The sequence below is a fragment of the Drosophila virilis genome, chromosome 2, assembly GCF_030788295.1.
Source record: "Drosophila virilis strain 15010-1051.87 chromosome 2, Dvir_AGI_RSII-ME, whole genome shotgun sequence".
NCBI lineage: Eukaryota > Metazoa > Arthropoda > Insecta > Diptera > Drosophilidae > Drosophila > Drosophila virilis.
Genome location: NC_091544.1, coordinates 29,187,800 through 29,209,265, shown reverse-complemented (window position 1 = coordinate 29,209,265; position 21,466 = coordinate 29,187,800). Strand labels below are relative to the sequence as shown.

Below are 21,466 nucleotides of genomic sequence, written 5' to 3'. Positions count from 1 at the left end.
TGCAAAAATTGTCATCACTTGCTGCTATCGATACGCTCACGTGACTAATCGATAGGTCTAGATTTTGTGTCAGCTTTTGTCATCACAGTTGCACTGCACATACATACATATGTATTTAGTAGATTAGCAGGACATTGAATTTTTATGTTGTGTTTTGTTACCTTTGTGTCTGTTTTAAATGTATTAAATGTTAATTAAATCGAAATAAAATGAAGCTGCCCGTCATGTGTCGTACTTGCGATGCAAGGGACACAGATAAACTATACAAATTGGCTACATCCACCAAAAGATTTCCGGATAAACAGCTCTCTGACATTTTGGCTGAATTGACACACATCAATGTGAGTTGTTATCAAAATACTGCTGTCCAATTTACAATCAATTTATTTGTGTTCCAGTTGGATGAAACGCTGGCACAACAGCTGCCGCAATGCCTGTGCGGCGCTTGTGCCAGAAAGCTAATTGGCGCCTATTATTATGTGAAACAGGCGTTGGCCGCCAATGAGCTGCTCATGAATCATGTGGACCGCCTGGGGAGCGACATAACTGCGGTCAATGACTGCCTGCAGGAGGCGCCCATGGAGCTGTGCGCCGAGCAGCATGTGGAGGTTAGTCATCTGTTTCAGGTTTCTAATAGAACTCAATAATCAATTGTATAAGCGCAGATTAAAATGGAGACAGAGGAGGAGGAGGCTGAAAATGATATAACCTGCACGGAACTGCCGGAGTTTACAACTGTACAAAACGCCCACGATGTGGAAGTGGATGCCGACGACGAGCTGCATAATAAAAAGTCTGACGATCCGCTTACCATGCTCGAGCCAGTGAAACAGGAGGATGAGCCATCTGCTGCCGGAGCAACCAATGTGCAGAAACGGGAATATAAGGCTGATATTGAAGACGAGGAGTAAGCGTCGAATAGCAAAAATAACATTCTGTTAATGGATTTTATTTTAGATCACTCGATGATTTGCCTTTGCAACAGCGTGTGCGCAAGTGGAAGCAAATGGACAAGATGCGCACCGTGAAGCGTTCAACTTTCAAATGCACGGATTGCCCAAAAAGCTTCAAGCGGCCCGAGTATCTCAAGCAGCATGCAACACGGGCGCACAAATCAAAAACCGATTGGTTCTCCTGCTCCTATTGCATACGCAAGTTCAGTCACAGAGAAGCTCTGCAATCGCATCTGAAAGTGCATCGCGATTCCAAGCGTTCAGCCAACTTGGGCGAGAGCAAAAAGGCCAAGGATATTGATGTGAACATGTGCAAGCCGCATGGCTATAAGCTAATCGAGTGCATGATCTGTCAGAGTCAATACGAGAAGATAGCGGATTTGCGACGACATCTGGAGCATCATCCGGACATTGTTAATTTTGGCGCACGCTCAAATATGCAGCCACACGAACTGGCCGAGCTGTTCTATCCGGATGCCAAGCATATCAGCGAAGAACAGCTAAAGGTGCTCATACACAAAGATCTGGCTGCGGGCATATACCAACGTTTTTACTCAATAACCAACCAGTCGGGCTATGAAATGGATCTGGACAGCTCGGAGACGGAAAGCGAGGCTGAGCTGGATGGCGAGGAACAGCTGGATGGCAAACAGCTGCGCAGCATACCCAAAGCCAAATATAGCTGTGAACTGTGCCACGAGCGCTTTCAACGCAAATACCAGATCTTTGATCATCAGCGTCTGATGCACGCCTGGCTGGATGCGCCACATGTCTGCGGACGTTGTGATGCGCGCTTTGTTAGCCTCCAGCTGCTGCGACATCACAACGAGCTGCAGTGCAAGAACGCACAAAAACGTTTCCTGTGCCACAGATGTCCGCTACGCTTCCGCTGGCGGCACAATCTAAAGGCGCATATACGCGAACACCGTATTACTGTAAGGGTATAACAAATCTTTTGCGCCTTATTAGACGCTAACTTAAAGCACATACATATATTCCAGAATCAAACGTACGAATGCAACGATTGCAAGCGCGTCTTCGACAAGAAGAAATCCCTGACGGTGCACATGCTCAGCGTGCATGCGGAGGAATCCAAGCTCATACCGTGCCAATGGTGTACACGCAAGTTCTATCGTCGAGACTACCTGGTGAAGCATCTGAAGCGTCATGGCATACGGGAACAGGATATACCGCTGGCCGAGACGCTCATTGCGGCCACCTCAAAGCCCAACGGCGCCAAGCGCATCACCTGCAAGGTTTGTAATCTTCAGTTCGAGCGCATCTGTGATCTGCGTGCGCACATTCAGCTGGAGCTAAAACTGGCCCTATCACTGCACCAAAACTACGACTCGCCGCACAACTACTCGATCACAAACGAATCTGGCTACGAGCTACAGCTGGCCGACTCCGAAACGGAGGATGAAATGCAAACGCAAATGCAGCCGCGTGCCTCGCCCCACACGCGACTTGTCTACATCTGCGAGCTGTGCAAAGTGCAATGCAAGCGCAAGTACGAGATGATCCAGCATCAGCGGGCCATGCATCGCTTTGACAAGATGCCGCACGAGTGCGAGCTATGCATATTCAAATGCGTATGCAAGGTGAGATAATAAACCTCCTGCCAAACCAATAACAACAACTTGCAGCATTTGGAACCAAATTAATCCTACGGCCTTAAAAATGTTATCTTAAAAACAAAGCATTAATCTTAGCTGGCTCCAAAATCTAAAAGCTCAAACAGTTTAAACGAGATCTGAAAGCTGCTTAAATTTAAGCTATCTCAAAAAGCTGCTTAAATTTCAAGAACACTTTTTTGCGATTAAAATGTATGTTAGAAGCTTTTAAGCTTAATAAACTGCGTGCTTGAAATGAGCTTTATTTATAAGTATTAATATAAATGAATCTCAAATCGAGCAATAGTTCGATTAAGCACATTAAATTCTCAAAAAGCTTATGAGTGTATGCTTTAAGCGCGCTTTTGCATAGATTCTATATATTTTATCAGAATTGCAAACTTGAAGCATTGAAAAATCGCTTTTAATTGAATTCTACGCTTACTTTGCCCAGCTCTTTGAATAGACCTATTAGTTGAGCTTTTTCATAGAGTTCAATAGTAATCCAATACTTAAGTGACATTACTTACCTTTTATTGCATTTTCCAGAGCATCATGGACCAGCACAAGCAATCGCAGTGCCAGAGCAGCGATAAGAAACTGGCGTGCAGCAGATGCAGCTATAAATTCATGTGGCCAGAGAATCTGCAGCAGCACATGCAACTGCAGCATGGTGGCGCGGAGTTGAGCTCTGCAGCCGCTAGTGAATCAGCAGCAGCAGCCAGCGCGGATCAGGTGCCAGCTTTGTCAGCTGATACCGCAGCGCCGGCAGATGATGTGCAGCTGCTGCAGTGTCCACACTGTGATCGCACCTATCAGATGAAGGCGCGCCTGAACAATCATATACGGGATGTGCACATCAATGGGGATCGCAAGCGCAAGGAGGCCATCAAGAAGTTTCTGTGCTCACTGTGCGGCCGGGAGACCCAGTCGGCGGCCACATTGGTCACCCATATGCGGCGTCATACGGGCGAGAAGCCCTTCAAATGCGATCTATGTGAAATGGCATTTCCGCGCCATTCGGAGATGATGTCGCACCGCCGTATGCATACGGGCGAGAAGCCATTCCATTGCACTGTGTGTGGTAAGGATTTTGCGCGATCCGACAAACTGAAGCGGCACATGCTGACGCACAGTGGCCTGAAGCCGCACAAGTGCACCTACTGCGACAAGAGCTATCGCCAGGCGAAGGATCTGAAGCTCCATCTGCAGCAGCACACGGGCGAGTGCCCCTTTATATGCGGCACCTGTGGCGAACGTTTCATACAGGGCACCGCCCTGGAGAAGCATCGCATGATGCGCCGCCACTTTGACGAGGTGGAGGAGCGCAGCACTAACACATCAATTGCTTAATTATGTTTATAATTATTTAATTTTTAATAAATGTTTGGTTTTCTAATCAAATGTGCACCAAATTGTTTACGGTTGCCTTTTACTGCTTGCTTCTACAGCTCCTCGGAGCCGCGTGCCTCGATTTTGATCATTTCCACATCGAAAACGAGCACCGCATTGGGCGGTATTTTGCCACCGCCCGCACCGCTGGCGCCATAGCCCAGTTCGGGTGGAATGGTCAGCGTGCGGCGTTCGCCCTCGCACATGCCCAGCAGGCCCTGATCCCAGCCCTTGATCACCTGGCGTGCGCCCAGCGTGAAGGAGAATGGTTTGCCGCGATTGTGGCTGCTATCGAATTCGGTGCCATCTTGTAGGGTGCCCTAGAATATGAGGAATATCATCACTATACCTTAAATTTCCAACATCAAGAACGAAAAGTAGAAGAATATATCGGTTTGGTTGCCCCTTTAAGCTTAAATAGCCGATATACCCTGTTTATTACTTTGTGAGCAGAGCATTAAAATAGATTAAATAAACTGACGTGTACCGCAATTTCAATTCACCGTTACCTTATAATGCACGTGTATTAAATCGCCGCCTTTGGCTTTTCGCGTGCAGTTTTCCACACGCTTCTTAACGCCTATTTTCACTTTGGGCGTGTCATTGGCAACGGCGGCGCCAAAAACCGCGCAAATAAATAACAAATACTGCAGCTTCATTTTGCCCCAACTTTGAGCTTTGCCAAATGCAAACAAACGTGCTATCGAGTATCGATAACTATCGCCGCATGGCTCTTTTGATAATCATCGCTGCAGTGTTGTCATTCACAGCGCAGTTGGCGCCAAATTTGAATTACACTTAAATGTTACCTTCGTTATTAGCGCTTTGTTTTGCCATTCACAGCGGGTAGGATCGAAATTTATTTCATCTTTTTCACACATCAAATATGCTAAGTATTTATTAAACAATTTACATTAAAGCTCTTTTTTAAATACAAAGTTGGGCCGAATGTAATATTAACGTTTTGATGCTTTAATCTAAAATAACACAAATAGCGCACAATTAAAAAACAAAGCCTTATTATAAATATGCAACAGATTATACAAGAGATTTACAAATATACGAATATATCACAATAATAAAGGAATACAAGCATACACAAATGAATTTTTTTTGCCAGCACGTACATGTGTATATCATAGATAATACCTAGGTACATAATATACTAATACAAATAGCGTTACATTTTAAATATCTGTATATATATATATATATGTAAATATTTATGGATACATATATGAACTATGACTATAATATGCATACAGCGTGTATATAAGGACTTGTTTAAATGTTCTCAACTGTCTTCGCACAGTCTCAATTATCATTTGACAGATTTGTGATTTTGGTCGCATACATATTGGCCACCTTATAGATAAATTCGTATTGCTCCTTGGTCTGCACGGCACTTGCCCGACCCCGCCGCACATAATACACCAACTGGGGCACATCCACCGAACGCTTGGGCGTCTCCAGGCTCCGTATGGCCATGTCACAGGCAATGATGGTGCCGGTACGGCCCGTTCCTGGGGAGCAGTGAATGGTTAGCGGTCTAAAAGGGACGGGAGGAGGGAGGATACACACAAAAGAATGAGTAACAGAAAACAATTAACGATCAACAATCAACGTCACATAAACAAAGTCACAAAATTGACAAGTATTTATTTACTGGTTTTTTTTTTTTTTTTAATACCCTTGCAGTGGGTATTCTGATTTTGCCACGAACTATGTAACTCACAGAAATGTCAACTTATCTATTTTTCGTAATAGATCTAAAATTAGGCTTTTGTAGTGAGCACTTCACTCACAAGTCTGCAAGGGTATTTCGAATTCGGTACACCGAACAATGCTTCTTTCCAGTTTTCACTCACCCCTGCTGAGTGCGCGCCGTCTTGTTGGCCACATTGCCGTTAATCTCATTGCTCGCCGCGCTCGACGTGCTGCACTCCTCCTCTTGGGCTGGCGGTGCTTTTGACGTCTGGCCCTCCAGCGATTTGAGAGTGAGTGTGGAGGACTTCTCATGCTTCAGCTCATTGGCCTGCTCCAGGGCATACGACTTGAGTGAGGAGCGCGCCTCGAGCAGCATGGCAATGATGGGCGCCTCCTCGAGCGGCACGCCCGACTCGGGCCATTTGTACCAGTAGTGCGTCAGCTCGCGGCACTCGGCGCCATCGACCCGCTTCAGCATGAGTGTTGAGATCGCATATTTATCCTTGACCTCGCGATGCTTCAGCGTGACCTGATAGTCGCCGTAGCTGCTGTGATTATCGAGTGTCACCGACGGCGGCAGATACTCGGCACAGCGCTCGATGCCATTTTCGGTGAGGTCGGTTGCCTGGACGATGACGCGCGACTGCTGCTCCCAGATCATGCGCCAAAAGTCGGCGGTGGTGCTCTCCAGGGGCGCCTGGCAGGCAATGTAATAGTTGGGCGCATCCCGCGGTCCCTGTGCGTGTAAAAGAGATAGCAAAAGTTTAGCATTATGTTAATGCATAATAATAACAGATAATATACATTGTGTTAATGCGTAACTTAACATAACGAACATTATTCAATGACATAACAGTTAATTAAAAGCTTTACATTACATGCATGACTCTCTCGACCGCTCTCTCAATTTGGCGCTCTCTTTGTGCATGTTGTGAGTGTGCGTGCGTCATTTAATGACCGCCATTGAGCTGCACGCGCGCTCTTTTTAAAAAATTGCTTTACATTTGCTATTGTGTACACAAATGCATGCATATTTATTGTACATGTATATGCATGTATGTATGTATATAAAGTCAAGGCATGCTTTGCTTATCGCCAGCTGCCACACGTTTTAAGAGCTGAGAATCTAGTTGCATACATATAAAGCGCACTGATACATATGCACATTTATATCTGCGAGCTTATCTTGTTGCAGCCTTTTCGCCTGAATGCACTTGGCTAACGCCTGAAAAGCGCACCGCAGCGCAACGCACGCGTTACGCGTCAATGCTGTAGCGCATTTGCTTGCCTTAATTGATCTAGGGAATACCCTCAACAGAAGGGGCTTAACAGCTATGCATGTGCTTTGACAACAAACAGTCGAACGCCTCAAAATATATTTATAACTACTCAATTTCCAAATGTGACTCACAAATGTGCTTCTTTTTTTTGTTTTTTTAGTTTTTTTTGGCTGTTATCGAATCAATTTAACAAGTTTAGTGACATCCTGATAATTATGATCAATAAACTTTATATACATATATTCATATATGCACATACATATATGTATACAAACTGTTGCATGAATGCTGAAAGAACGCAACAAAGACTATCCGCCTGGTAAGTTTGCCATGAGTATGTAAATATTGACTGAAGTATGAAGCTGCCTGCTTTTCCAGCGATTCAATATAATTAACAAAGGAAAAGGGCTTGTGTCCAAGTGAGCTAAAAATGTTCAGTTATTTAAATTTAACTTGGGATTTCTTATCTCGGAATGATTGATACGGATTCGATTTGATCAGTTTGTAAGACTGTATTACTTTAAGTTTGTATTTTTACTGCAAATATAATGTGCTTAGGATATTCACAGTTCGTTGTGCACTCGAAAAACTTTCTCTCCGTTTATGATTATTATGCATAAAGTTTTTGTTTTGTTTTTGATACGTTTATTATTATGTTTTTATTTTTATTTTTATTTTTGCACAAAACTCATTTACTTACAACAGGCAATGTAACAAAGAGGTTGAAACAATTTTCTTGGCACTTCGCTAATCTCATGGGCCGTATAATTATGGCCGCTCGCAACGCCCCCACACCATCCCCCCTTTCATGCACACGTCATGCAAGGCTAGACGCAGTGGCAACTCTGAAAAGTACCGTTGCAATATTAAGACACACACACATACACGCCCGCAACTACAGACGCCCACACACATGTGAGAAAGCTGCAGCTTTGGCTGTTGAGAGACAGTTTTTGATTGTTTTGTATACCCTGGAAATATTGTAAAGGGGCTAGAAAGGTATGCTGATTGCGTAGATTTGTATGTAACAGGCTTCATGTATGTGAAGGTTGAACCCATAAATTCTATATAGTACGCAGAGTAAGTTTATATTCAGCCAAGGCGTTCGAGCATATCTCTAGAATATAGAATATAATATCTAGAAATACCCTAGTTGGTCTGTAGATTCTTGTAAGGAATACAACAGATTTTGGAACCCTAGCACTTGAAAGATAAAAGCGAAACTTAAGGCTGTATTTAGATCTTAAATGAGAGCTCAGGGAGAGAGATAGCAGGCCTCGGAGCTGTGTACAGGGTATCTCCAATTCAGCAATAATTTGCATTTTGTTTGCAAAGGAGATCTGTTCGTTTCACTCACCCGCACATAATTGGCATTAATGTATTCCGTTTTGTCATCATCGCCCTGCCGCTGGAGCACCACTCGCGTCTCGGGAAGCGGAATTACGTTTGCGTAGCTGCGGTTTCAGGTTTGAGGTTACGTTGGATGTGAGCAATAATCCAGCAATCCGACAATCCAGCGATTCAGCGATTTGTTTGATTCATTTAATTCACGATCATCAGGAAGTGATTCGAAAAAAAAAAGAAAATAAAGAATTGTATAATTTATGTATTTGGCATGAGATGCGTAATCTTTATATTAAGTACAACACGTGAGCTTCTATATCAGAGCAAAAATGATTTATACAGATAACTTTCCCTAAAAAGCAACTTGAACCCGCGAGCTTGTACTTTATAATGGAAAACTGGTTGATAAGATAAGAGAACGAGATAATTTTTGGTGTATTCTGTCAAAAATCGTATAGAATAATTGCTACCTCTATACACTACCTCTACCTCTATACACTCATCATACTACGTCACAAGCTTGTAACCTTGAACATGAAGTGTTTCTTTGTTTCCTTCTTTTCATTGCTTTCCAATGACTCTTCAAGTTTCAATTCTATTCCTTTTCTGGCTCGCTCTCGCTGAATTTCCTGCCTCATCTTATTGCTTTGCCTTTCTTCTGTTATTCTTTTCATTCACTCTTTTATTCTCAGCTATTAATCCGCGCATTTTGCCCTCTTACTCACCGATTTTTGTCCTCACAGCCGGCTGGCACCTCATCCGCCCTAGCAATGATCTGCGGCACATCACGGAACTCCTCAAAGATGGTCGAACGCCGCTCCACAAACTTGCCCAGCTCCGTGGCGCTCAGCAGATTGTGTCGCAGCGAGGGATCATCGAAGGCGGCGTTGCCGTAGGTACGTTTTGAGGCGCGTAAGTCGCGTCCTTTGCGCCGCACGCTGCCCAACACTGAGACATTGTCCAGGGAGTAGGCATCCAGGCTGACGGGACGACAGCGCTGGCTGTAGGACATCTGCTTTTGGCGTTTGCGCATCAAATAGAGGAAAGCCACCAGCAGGATGAGCGCCACGACGCCAATTACGCTCACAGTTATGGCAATTATGACGTTGACATCGGTGCCAGTGTTGCCGGGCGGCTGTTGCATGTGATTCACATCGGTTGGCGGTTGTGTTGGCATTAACATAGGGATTCTGGTGGTGGTGGGTTGATTAACATTGGCACTGCTGGCAGTGGGCAGCATGCTGTTGTTGGTGCTGTTGCTGTTAATGTTAATGTTATTGTCGCTGGTGGAGCTGTAGATGGGCTCTGTTGCTGTAGTTGTGGTTGTTGTTATGGTTTCTGTTGTGGTTGTTGTTGTTGTTGTTGATGTCGTCGTTGTGGTGCTATCATCTAGCAAACTGATAAACGGCTCCTCCGTTGTGGTGCTTGTTGTTGGCGGCCTAATTGATGTTGTTGTTGTTGTTGCCTCTGTGGTTGTTGTAGTCTCAGTTGTTGGTGTTGTCGCGTTCGCCATTTTTGTTTTGCTCAGCAACTGTTGCTCTGTGACACTTTCATGTTCAATCTGCTGTCGCTTATCCTCATTATCATCATCCTCATCGTAAAGCTCGGATACGTCCTTAGCAGCTGCAGCTGTTGCTGCAGTAACAGCTGTTATTGTTGCTGTGCTTGCGTCTAGCTCATTAACAGCTGTTGTTGCTAGTGGCTTAACAGTAGTTGATGTTGTTGTTGTTATTGTTGTTGCTATAGCCGGTGATTCGCCTATGTTATTAGTTTCAAGCAATGTGTCATGCTCGTTCAGCGCACTGTTAGCCTTAGCATCTGTCAACAGCGTTGAGGGTGTTGTTCTTGTTGTTGTTGTTGTACTAGAAGTGCTGTTATTATTGATTTGCAGTGCTGGGTCGTGGGCAGCGCTGTTATTGATTGGCTGCGCTACGCTGTTGGCTGCGCTGTTGGCAGCGCTGTTGGCAGCGCTGTTATTGTTTTTCTCGTTGCTCTTTTCAATTAATATATTATTTGTGTCTTTTGTCACATTTTTAACTGTAATTGTGTCTGAATTGACTTCATTGCTAATTTGGACAATTTCCGTTGGCGTTGGCGTTGCCAAAGTGGTTGTTGTTGTTTCTAATTGTTCTTTAAGCAATGTACGCGGTGTCGGCGTCGGCGTCGGCGTTGACGTTGGCGTCGTCTTCGTTGTGCTCACCTCGCCAGCTGTTCGCATACTAACTGTTATTGGCTGGCGCTCGGTCGTTGAGACCCCGACTGAGACGGAGACGTTGATGACGTCGTCGCTGTCGACATTGTTGCTTTTATCGCCGTTTTCATTATTTTCATGCGCCGTCGCTTTCATTGCCAATTCATTCGCATAGCGGGTGTCGTTCAACGCACTTGGCAGCGCAGTTGTTGTTGTTGTTGTTCTTTGTGTTACTGTTGTTATAGTTGTTGTTGTTGTTGGCATCTCGGGCACAGCTGTTGGCGGCGCAGCAGGTGTCGTTGTTGCTGCAGCTGTCTCTGCGTTTTTCGTTGTTGCAGTTGTTGTTATTACGGACTCCGTTGCAACGCCAGCAGCAGCAGCTGCTGCTACTTGGGAGGCGAGCTTTGTCAGCTCTGTTAACGCTGGCTGCTCAGTTGCATTTGCTGTTATTGTTGGATTTTGCTCGCCTGCTTCTGCAACTGTTAACGCTGGCTGTGCAGTCGCAGTCGCTGCTGCTGCTATGTCTGTTTCGCCTGTTGCGCCTACTGCAGCTGCGTGGGCTGTTGAGTTAGGATTTGCTAGCACTGTTAGGTCTGGTTGTGAAGTTGCAGTCTCTGTAACTGGATCGTCTGATACGCCTGCTTTTGGAATTTGCTTATCAAGCTCTGTTAGGGCTGGCCGCGCAGTTGTTGTCGCTGTTATATTTGCCTCTGCTTTTACGTTAGCTGCAGCTGTAAACTCTGGCTGCGCAGTCGCTGTCACTATTGCATCTTCCGTGCTAGCTACCTTTACCAACTCTGGCTTAGCTTTTATGGCCGCTGTTGAGTTCTCTTTTGTTGTTGTTGCTATCTCATCTATTGCATACTCATCCTGTCGCCTGTCCGCTGTTGTAGCAGTTCTGTTAACAGTGCTGGCTGTTACAGCGCTGCTAGCTGAAGTCTCCATTTCCTTGGCATCTAATATATCATTCAATTTTAATGTTGTCGCCTGTGTAGCTGCCTCGGTGGCATCCAGCGTGGTGCTCATCGTGAGCTCTGTGTGATTCTCCTGGCTTGTTTGCATTAACATTATCTGCTGCCAGTCTAAGAGATTCTTTTCCTTGTGCTGTTCCGTTAGATTCTGTTGCTGCAGCTCAATTTCATTGGCCAGCTCTGTGGGCGCTATGGTGCTGGTGGTTGTTGTTGTTGGCACCATTTTCATGGCGGCCAAGCTCCACACCTCCGCCCCATTGGGCAGCGTCAGCTGTTGCGCATTTGTCGAATTACCGCTGATGAATTTCGCACGTTTCTCGTGCTGTGGCTGAAGTAGCTGCTCCTCTTCGATAACATTTTCGTGCGAGGCGCTGGGCGTAACAGTGACGCCAGCGTGCAGCAGAGCTGCCAGCAGCTGTGGTGTGTGCGTGGTTGTTATTGTTGTCGTTGCCGGCAGCGGCAGCGGTCGCAGCTTCATGGGCGTAACGGGTGAGAGAGCGGCAACATTTTCAGTGCTGCTGGGAAATTGCATGGCACGCGCATGATCCTCGGCTCGCTGTGTGGACGCAAAGTGTGTTCTTGATGTTGTTGTCGTCATCCTCGTTGTTGTTGTTGTGGGCGATGTTGTATATTCTGGCTGCTGGTCTGATAAATCTCCTTCCAGAGGTTTTAGCTGCTCCTGAATTTCTGCCTTAGGCATTTCTGTTGTCGCTTGCAGTTGCTGCATATTTTCTACATTCGCTGTTGTTACTTGCTGTAAAATTTCATGTGTTTTGTTTATGTTCAGCTCAACATCTTTTGCATGTGTAACTGTGGCTGCATTTACTGCTGTTGTTGTAATATTTTGTAAAATTTCAAGAGCGCTGTTATTCTGCTGTTTGGCTGTCGGCTGCTGTGCTGCATTTAATAACAGCGCTGCTACAGTGCTGCTGCTGTTGGAATCGTGCTTGACTTCTTCATTTAGCTTAACTATCTCCATATAAGCAGGCAGGGTAGCTGCAGTGCTGGAGTTTGCAGTAACATTTGCTGTTGTTGCTGCTGTTGTCGCTAACCGTGGCTCTTCTGGTATTTTTAATTCGGGCTTTAGCTCTGTTAAGTTGCTGCTGCTGCTGTTCACTGTTAACTGCGCCTGTCGCATTGGTGCATCTGTTGTTGTTGTTGTTGTTGATGTTGTTCTCAGCTGTGATCGCTCTGCTAACACAGTTACATTTTCTTGATGTGTATTTGTGGCTGTTATTGTGTTTGTCAGTTCCGATCCGCTCGCACTTTCACTGTTCGGTTTAACAATGTCAGGGTCAGCTGTATGGGCATCCACACCCATATCCCCCACATGGGCGGTTTCTCTTTTAGCAATAAAACGTGCCTGCGTCGGCGTCACGGGCCAAAGCAGCAACAGCAGCAGCAAACAGGCGCCCATGGCCCAGGGGCGTGACAGAGACCCACCGGCTAGACGCATACTGCCGACTCGCTCGCTCTCAATAAAATTCCTCGTGTCGTTGCGTTTGAAAATTGTTGCTGCAATTTAACGCTTGTTCTCCTGCACTCGCTGCTTCTTCTTCTTATTCTTCTTCCACTAAATATATGCTTAAAGCTTTGGTTACAATTGTTGTGCGTATTTATGTGCCCATTTTAAGCTCGCTTATTGTTGTTTTAATATTTTATTTTTACGTGTTTTGCTGTTGTTCCACGTTTCTTCACGTTGCCATTTTGTAATTATTTCAATTAGCGCGACCTGCAAAAATACGTAAAACATAAATATGAATAAACAATAGAATTATTAATAATCATTTTTTTTATTTCTAAATTAAAGTCGATATTTGCCCAAGCGTTTCTCCCTTTAAGGTCAGCCCAATGCGGGTCAGGAACGTTTAACTATTTCGCGGCACTTTCTTTGAAATAATTACAAAAACAAAAACAAACATCGAAACAATTTCCCTTGCCTTAACGGTAGTTAATCAAACAATTTCCCCATAAACGTTTGGAATATCATTAGAACACGTTATGAAATGTTTTTCTTTTTTTTTTTAATTATTTGTGGGTTCCATAAGCCTCGCACAAGTTCAAGGTTAATCGGTTCTAGGCAAAAGTAAATAGGCCAAGCGAATATGAAAGCTGGAAAAATAATTAACTGTAGCTTTGAAATTGCTTTTCACAGGCTTTAAGCGTGTTTTCCGTATGTTCCATAATTACAATACTTTTGGGAATTTTCTTAAAGTCTAAAAATATAAAAATAAATAATTATATCAGTATATACATATATATATTGTAGACAAATCAATACTGTATATATCGTATGCATATAGATTGCTAATATAATCATGATAATCATCATCATTCTTATCATCTTCATCATCATCATGACAATAGCCAAATTGTCGTCTATTAACCCATTTTGTTACGAAAACTAGTTAACCCTGCGAACCTCTCACAGAACTGCAGCACAAATGAGTCCAGATATAACCTATTTATCATATATATATAGATAACGCGATCTTTACTTTGGCGCACGCCACGAACAATAGCTGAACAGTTCAGTGCACTTGGTTCGCAATGAAACTCCAATTTGACTATTGATGAAATGAAATCAAATATGTAATCAAAATGGAGCAAATGTTGGGTTCATTCAACTGCAGCTCACACGCCATATTAATGCAAAGGTCCCCCAATTATCGACACTCCCCTTCGGCAAAGTTCATCGTCTCGCATGCAGCAATAAAAACTATTGCAAGCCTTGGTGTATATGAGGCAGCTAGTTTATATATTGGCCCAATTGGGGGCTGGTTTCACCATGGTTATTCGAGGCTTTGTTATCTACCGATTCGCCCGATGTCATGTCAATAAGGCATGCAACGGCTACAGTTCACCCTGGTCACGAGGTGCTGGTCTACGCAAAGGGCCCGAACGGGTGGCAATTAACGTTGAAAGCAACTGCTGCACAGTGGTGCAAAGTCATAACAAATTGTGAAGACCGTGAGTCACATACAAACAATTATTATAATCTAGGTTTCATTTCTAGGAAAGGTTTTTTATAAAAACAAAAACATTATTTTAACTTATCAAATTAAATATTAATTTTTTACTAATTATTTGTTTAACATTTTTTTTAATATTAACTTTTATGTTTTTATTAAATTGAGATTATTTTTCAGCTAATTATTTTTTTTATATAATTTTATTTTAATTATATAATATAGATATTACTTTTTTCCTTTTTTACAACTTTCAGCCCTAGTTTATCAGAGCTTGAACCACTGTGCCTTGGTGGCGGCTACCTGTGAACACAAGCGTAAGGTGTGGCTTGAGCTCAGGTGTGTCAACGGAGTTTCGGGCCACACATGGGTTCTTAATGGGCGCCTGGGCATGCAAATATGGTACAGTTGGGCAATTTACAACAAAATGTATATATACAAATAACAGAAGCTCACAAATAAATATGTAAAAAATGTTAAGCCCATAAACTGCGAATGTTTGCTAACTAACCGAAAACGAACAGAAAAAAAAACACAAACACGCTGATAAGATATATAAGTCAGATATAGTAGAAAGAAAAAAAGAAAAAACACAGAATTTTGTAACTTTATTTTTCTGAATGTCAACTGTCGCTGCTGATAAGCAGCGTCGGCAAAGGTAAATTCTTATCAGCGGAGGCCGGCTGCTTGTCCAGCAACTGGGCAAGGCAAAAAGATTGCTTTAGACCTTACAACAATTCCATATTGCAGGGCAAACAGTTATCTTTATTGAGCACAACAAATCTGCCGAAAATATGCTCAGAATTCACAAATAGAGTATTCAAGAGCGAGATGATTGAGATGTTTATTTATTATATTTTAAACGGATATTCATTTGAAACGAGCTTGTATTATTTCGAGTTTCAATTTATCAAATCTTTGAATGTATAAAATATATATACGGCTATTTTTGAAACATTATGCAAAAGATATTTTAAGTTTTTAAACAATTTCCAAAATTTGTTCTTTATTTGTAATCCGTTTTGGGACCATAGGCAAATTACTTAGAAATCAAATATTAAATTATAGTTTATTTATTTGAATTTTTAAGTAGCTAACTGAAAACTCGAGTTATTTTTGTGTATTGGGTACGATACGATATAATGTTATATGTGATGAATGGGCGTACAAATCATCGCATACAAATCGTAGCATACTTTTAGGCTAAACGGGAAATGTTATCAAAAGCCGCTTCATTACCCAAATTTAAGCTAAAGTAAAACATAATTTTGGTTGTTAAACTGAAGCTTGCTCTTTGTTGCCATAAAAGCCATCTAAATAAATTATAATAAAATACTTTAATCTTTAGAAATAATAAGTATTAAATTATAGAAAAATACTTTTAAATACCGATTTATACAAAATTATGTTTGTTTGAATTTTTCCTCAAAAAAATATATATGAAATTGATTATTTAAAATTAACAAAATATGTATATGTATATATATATATATTATATACATTGGAAAGAAGTACAAATAATTTAATATTTTTTTTCAAAATTACCTCTTAAAAAAAGCATTCTTATAAAATTTATAAATTGTTGAAATTTATTTGATTTAATTTTTTTTAATATTTCTAAAACTGAATCGTTATTATTTGCAATTCTTTATAAAGTGAGAAAAATATATAATTGCTTAGTGTGTAAAATATATGATTTAGATCAATGCATCAGTAAATATTATATAGTAAACTAAGAACCCAAATGAAGAAAAACCAAGAACACTAAAAGCCTGAAGTCTAGCATGACGGAGCAGAATGTTACAGCATAATCGAAGCATTACGCAGATCCAATTACGAAACATAGTTGAACTATAGCCACAGGCAAGGCAGAGGGTTAAAAGAGCAACAAAACAAAAGGGCATAACTTGGTTTGCAATTTGAAACTCAGTACACTTAACCCAAATCAAAACAAGTTAGCAGGCAACTGGTGCTATAAACGTGACTCGAGCAAGATATTACAACAAGTGCAGAAGACCCAAAGAAATGTTAATGGAAACCCTGAAAGAAATCCGCAGACTTTAACTAGAAGAAGAAGTATCATTTCCGCATCAGCGGCAACGCGCTGAAGATGAACGAATGGCTTAGAATCTGAAAATATCTCAGCAAAGACCACTTTAGCGATCTGCCACACAACGGATGATCGTGAGCTGAATGCTAAACCAGTTTTTGCGGCGTCCCAGCCGAGAGGGAGATTTACCAACGATCTTTAGTTGAAATCGATTTGCAATTAAAATGATTTCACTTCGAGTGAAACAGAAACAGACACAGAAACAGAAACAGATAATGTTGGAAAATGTATTGCTGCATACTGTGACGATCGTCTAATGATCTTGCCTAAGACCAAGACCTGTGACTCGATCAGACAGTCAGTCATAAGTTCGGACCGTAGCATTGATTGATGAGCAGAACGTGAGCTATTTTTACTCCAAATGATCGCAAGTTGAGCAAGAGCTGATCTCTTGATTGCTGATCGTTATGTGGAAAGCCATGGCAGCAACTCTGCAATGTTGAAAATCTTCTAGTTTGACTCCAAGATCAACAGCAGCTCAGATTATCTTAAAAAGTGTAATTGAACTCTTAAGAACAATGAGATAATTTTGTTAATAGATGATCGCAGGTTGCATGAGAACTGTTTGCGGAAATTTTTTTTAAAATTCCATGTTTGGCTTGATAGTCGATCGTTATGTGAAAAGATCAATTATATACTCTGAATACTTCACAGCAAGATCATCTTAGCGTCGATCGAAGTTTTGTTCCGTTGATCGTTGATCCTTAGTAGCTCAGGAAATTGAACAATGATCGCAACGAAGATAGCCCTAGTTGTAGATCGTAATAGGAGAAGCTTAGAAAATTTAAAAAATGCATAGATAGTTAGGAAAGCTTCAAAGTGAACAAAGAATATACAAGAATTTTATTTGGCCTGCTGCTTTCTTCCATCGCAGAGATATCATCTGCAAGAAATTTAAATCAACTCTTGAAGTCAACAATTATTTACAATCTTTAGCCTTAATTGAAGCATTTGCCGCTTTCTTTCTACTCAGCTGCGGGTCTGCGCGACTAATCACCAGAATTCACGAACCAAATCTGAAGCTAACCCAAATCTGGGTATATGCACGCACTCAACAAATTGTAGAATTGTAGAATCTGCGGAGAATGCAGACAGTTATGCTTGTTAATCACAGATCGCAGCCGACTAATTGTTGGCAACTATTTCATGCAGTTCCACAGAAGCTTATTTAACAATAATAAATAGGAATTTTTATTCAACTTCTACTCTATTATTTTTTTTTTTTTTTTGCACAAAAATCAGCCAAGTGCAGAATGGGGCACATGACGTTTTATAGCGGTTGCCGGGCGTTAATTATTGTATAAGGTTGGCTTCCACGTTTGTTTTTCTTCTTCTGCTTTATTTTGGCTTGTAATTCACAGTACGTTGACTAAAAGTATTTATAACTGTTTTACTTTACCTTGGTAATTATGTGTGTCGAAATGTGAAAATAATTGTTTCGCAAAATGTTTGACAGTTGCTCAAGTTTTTAAAAGTCGGGCTGTGGGTGGATAAAGCAGAAGGTGGGCAACTCTCTAAGAGATACCTATATGGAATATAATAGGTATTTCCATACGCAAACAACTCTAGTAATAACAGAAATGTACATCTGGGGTAAAAATACAATTATACGGTATAAATGCATACATATAATATTAAACATATTCTAGTTTATATACATATGCAACTAATAGAATTTCACCCGCACGCGTGGAAATTTTCATACGAGTGGAATATGAATGGAAAGTTTTGAATACGCTTCTAAGGAGAAGTCACTGAGTAAATCTCAATAGTATTAATTAACATGCAACATACTTGTGTATTCAACAGTTCCACTGGTAAAGGTGGAATTTGTTAAAAACTTAAATATTCGAGTGGAATATGAGGGGAAAGGTAAAAATGTAGCATATTGTCAATTTGTGTCTGACATTCAGTCATTATATAATGTGAGAGAAATTTTAAACAAATTCCAAATGTTTCATGTTAATAAAAAGTTTCAATTCAACTAAATACAAGTCTATTCCAACTTTTTCAATTTAATTTATAGATAGTACGTTATATCTTGTTTTTTATTCATAATTCACATGCATTCAAAGCATTTGGGCCAAGCCGCAGTTCATTCATTTGATTCGTTTGAATACGTCTTTGGGATGACTCATTTGCATGACATTTGCTTATATCACGCATTCGAGGGAAATCAAAGCTCAATTCACATTATGTTTTGTGGGCGCCTCGGGCTGAACTTTCAACGTAATTAAAATAGAAATCAAAATCAAACAACAAAAATCCACAAATTCATAATATGCCAAAAACACCATCAATTTTGACCTTGTGGCCCCAACTGCTATGGCGTTTATTGAACCAGGCAGCGATGCCTCCACAATATGCCGGTCAGTTTTTCTTCTAGCTCTCATATTTGTTGCTCAAATAGCTAACGAGCATATTAGACATTTAATTTATTGTAGAAATACATATACATTCCATAATGATGTAGATATAGCCGCAGTTATTTTGATGTAGTGCACTTCAAATTATAAATCAAATGGAAGCAAAACGGCAAAATACCCTGTATGCAGTAGCTGATGAGCTATTGATAACTAACTAAGCACACCTAGGGTATCTTTATCCTTATCCTTGTACTTAGATCAGAAAAGTTGTGCGTATATATTCATCAGTCTGTTGGTTTTATATACCCCTTTTAGCCATTTAATGGCCACAGCGACTGCATCATATGTTTGCCAGACTTTTAGCAAACATTAGCAAATTTGTATTTTTGGCAAATTAAAATCCAAACGAATCTGTAAAAGCTAATTCTTATATCAAGTCTTTCTATACGCTTTTAAAGGCATTATAATTTTGTCATGATATGTGTAATGCATAGAAGGAGATGTCACCGACACAATAAAGCATATATATATATATATATATATATATATATGTATATATTGTAGATCAGCATCAACAGCCGAGTTGATATTGGCATGTCCTTCTGTCAGTCTGTCTTTTCTATGCGAACTAGTCTCTCAATTCCATAGAGTTATCGTCTTGCAACGTTGCATAGATTATTCTGTCTGAATCGGAGCCCACTATATCATATAGCTGATATAGGAAAGATCAGTCGAAAAATAGGTTATTTTTTGTTTATCAAGTTATCATAAACCTACCATAGGAACGATCTGTCGAAAAGTGTTTTCATGTATTCTCTAATACAAGGGTATTAGATCTTCGGCGTGCCGAAACTGACTTTACTGTCTCGCTTTTTTTTTCAATATTTAAGAGAAATTTAAAATAAGTTTGAATATTTTCATAACCCATTAAAAGGCAGCACTTGAATAAACACAAACATCAAATATTTAGTTTTTTTTTTTTTCAGTAAACTAACGATTCACACATCTCACATACGATTCAGAGTGCATAATTATATAAAATTGAAATTTTTGTGAAATGATTTATTGACATAAACTACTTTAGTTGCAATTACATGCATAGCTCGTGTCGAAATCAAGTCACACAAAGCCAATTCATAAGCCGCTTAGTTGGCGTCAACTGCACAATCGCCTGATCACAGAAATGAAATTGGCTCCACAACAAAAGCCGCGCCACAAATTAAATTCGTGCGATTGAATGGCCAAAGACTTATGTGCACTAATCAAGTTGACAAATGTGCGCTCCATATAAATATTACAATGGCCTGCCCACCAAATAAACTGAGACCTGAGTACCCAAAGGTGTCACTACTCTGCATTCGCTGTGAATGCCAAATGAGCCAATAAAAAGCAAACAAAGAACAGAATTAAAATCAATTGCATGATAATAAACATTAAAAAGAAAGAGAGAGACAGACACTATGATATAATATTCATAGAATACAGAAGCGTATATTACGCTAGGTTTTTTACCCCAACTATGCAAAGACTCTAAACAAAGGTGTCACTACTCTGCAATCGCTGTGAATGGCAAATGAGCCAATAAAAAGGAAACAAAGAACAGAATAAACAGCAATTACATGACAATTAACCTGAAAGAGAGAGAAAGGAAGAGAAGGAGAGGCAAACAATGTGTCATAATATTCACAGAAAAGGTAGAATTGTTGTACCCTATCTTGGCTGAGACTGTACCAAAAGCATGGCTTTAGCCCATTCACTGTGAATGGCAAAACAAAAAGAGAGTGTAAAGCAATTACGACATGACAGTAACGACAAAAGCGAAACAGAACTGAAAAAGTCAGTACATATATAAATAGTATGTTAATCATAGAGCATTACAATCGAAATAGGACTTTTTATAGGGGAAACGATGCAATTTCGTCTAATTGTTGAACTGCATTAGAGGCAATTATGCAGCAGCACATTAACGAGCAAATGAATTCGTTTCGTGTCGCATATCTCGTATATCTCCACCAATTCCATAGAGCTTGTCATTAGAGTAATTGTACAGTATAAAAAAAAAAAAGGAAAACCAAAGAAAGAAAAACATGATACAATATTCGTATGCATTTGGGGCAAATACTAAATTTGATTTACTGAGCCAGTTTGGCTCCAAATTGGGCACGCGACTTGTCGTCTGTTCAGACATTTATATATATATATATATATATATTCATATATGGCTGTAGGCCGGGCCCATAAGTTGCATTTGGTGTGGCCAAGATTTCAATCTATGCTGCCTAATGAAACGGCAAAGTGAGACCGAGCGGCAAACTGTACGGCAATTTATGTGTTTCTTTGGGGTTGATTTTTTTTTTTTTTAATTTACAGAAGCAGTGCACATTTTGTAGGGTGGCTCCAGATAGAGCCGGAAAGTATTATCTCTGATGGAAAAATAGTTAGGGCGAGCTGAAATACAAAGGAACTGCGTTTAGCTTAGAGACTTACAAAACTGATAAAATATATTTAAAGCTTACGCTTTTAAGCTTTCGCAGAAGCTTAAAGTTTTCATTTTCAAACCTCAAGTCTCA

At 40.9% G+C, this 21,466-nt stretch overlaps 3 protein-coding genes across 4 annotated transcripts in view; 1 reads left to right on the top strand and 2 right to left on the bottom strand.

Annotated features, from left to right (window-relative positions):
* The first annotated feature begins 97 nt into the window (after positions 1-97).
* LOC6632571 (zinc finger protein 271) lies at positions 98-3,981 on the top strand. The gene is made up of 6 exons (XM_002056294.4): positions 98-341; positions 399-608; positions 666-907; positions 958-1,888; positions 1,955-2,554; positions 3,116-3,981. The coding sequence occupies exons 1-6, from the start codon at positions 210-212 to the stop codon at positions 3,917-3,919; spliced, it is 2,919 nt and encodes a 972-aa protein (XP_002056330.1). The 5' UTR covers positions 98-209; the 3' UTR covers positions 3,920-3,981.
* Positions 3,920-4,660, bottom strand: LOC6632570 (peptidyl-prolyl cis-trans isomerase FKBP2). Its single transcript, XM_002056293.4, has 2 exons — positions 4,468-4,660; positions 3,920-4,278 (listed from the first exon to the last, which is right to left on the bottom strand). The coding sequence occupies exons 1-2, from the start codon at positions 4,615-4,617 to the stop codon at positions 4,012-4,014; spliced, it is 417 nt and encodes a 138-aa protein (XP_002056329.1). The 5' UTR covers positions 4,618-4,660; the 3' UTR covers positions 3,920-4,011.
* Positions 4,661-4,909: 249 nt separating this feature from the next.
* LOC6632569 (mucin-2) overlaps positions 4,910-21,466 on the bottom strand; it is a 29,719-nt gene continuing 13,162 nt past the window's right edge. The window contains exons 2-5 of one of the 2 annotated variants that reach the window (XM_002056292.4): positions 9,015-13,183; positions 8,303-8,399; positions 5,827-6,401; positions 4,910-5,507 (exon numbers count right to left, since the gene is read on the bottom strand). In XM_002056292.4, coding sequence (XP_002056328.2) covers positions 5,273-5,507; positions 5,827-6,401; positions 8,303-8,399; positions 9,015-12,907 — 4,800 coding nt within the window. In that variant the 5' untranslated portion in view covers positions 12,908-13,183 and the 3' untranslated portion in view covers positions 4,910-5,272. The remainder of the gene's footprint in view (positions 5,508-5,826; positions 6,402-8,302; positions 8,400-9,014; positions 13,184-21,466) is intronic. The other variant, XM_015170612.3, reaches the window with a different exon arrangement.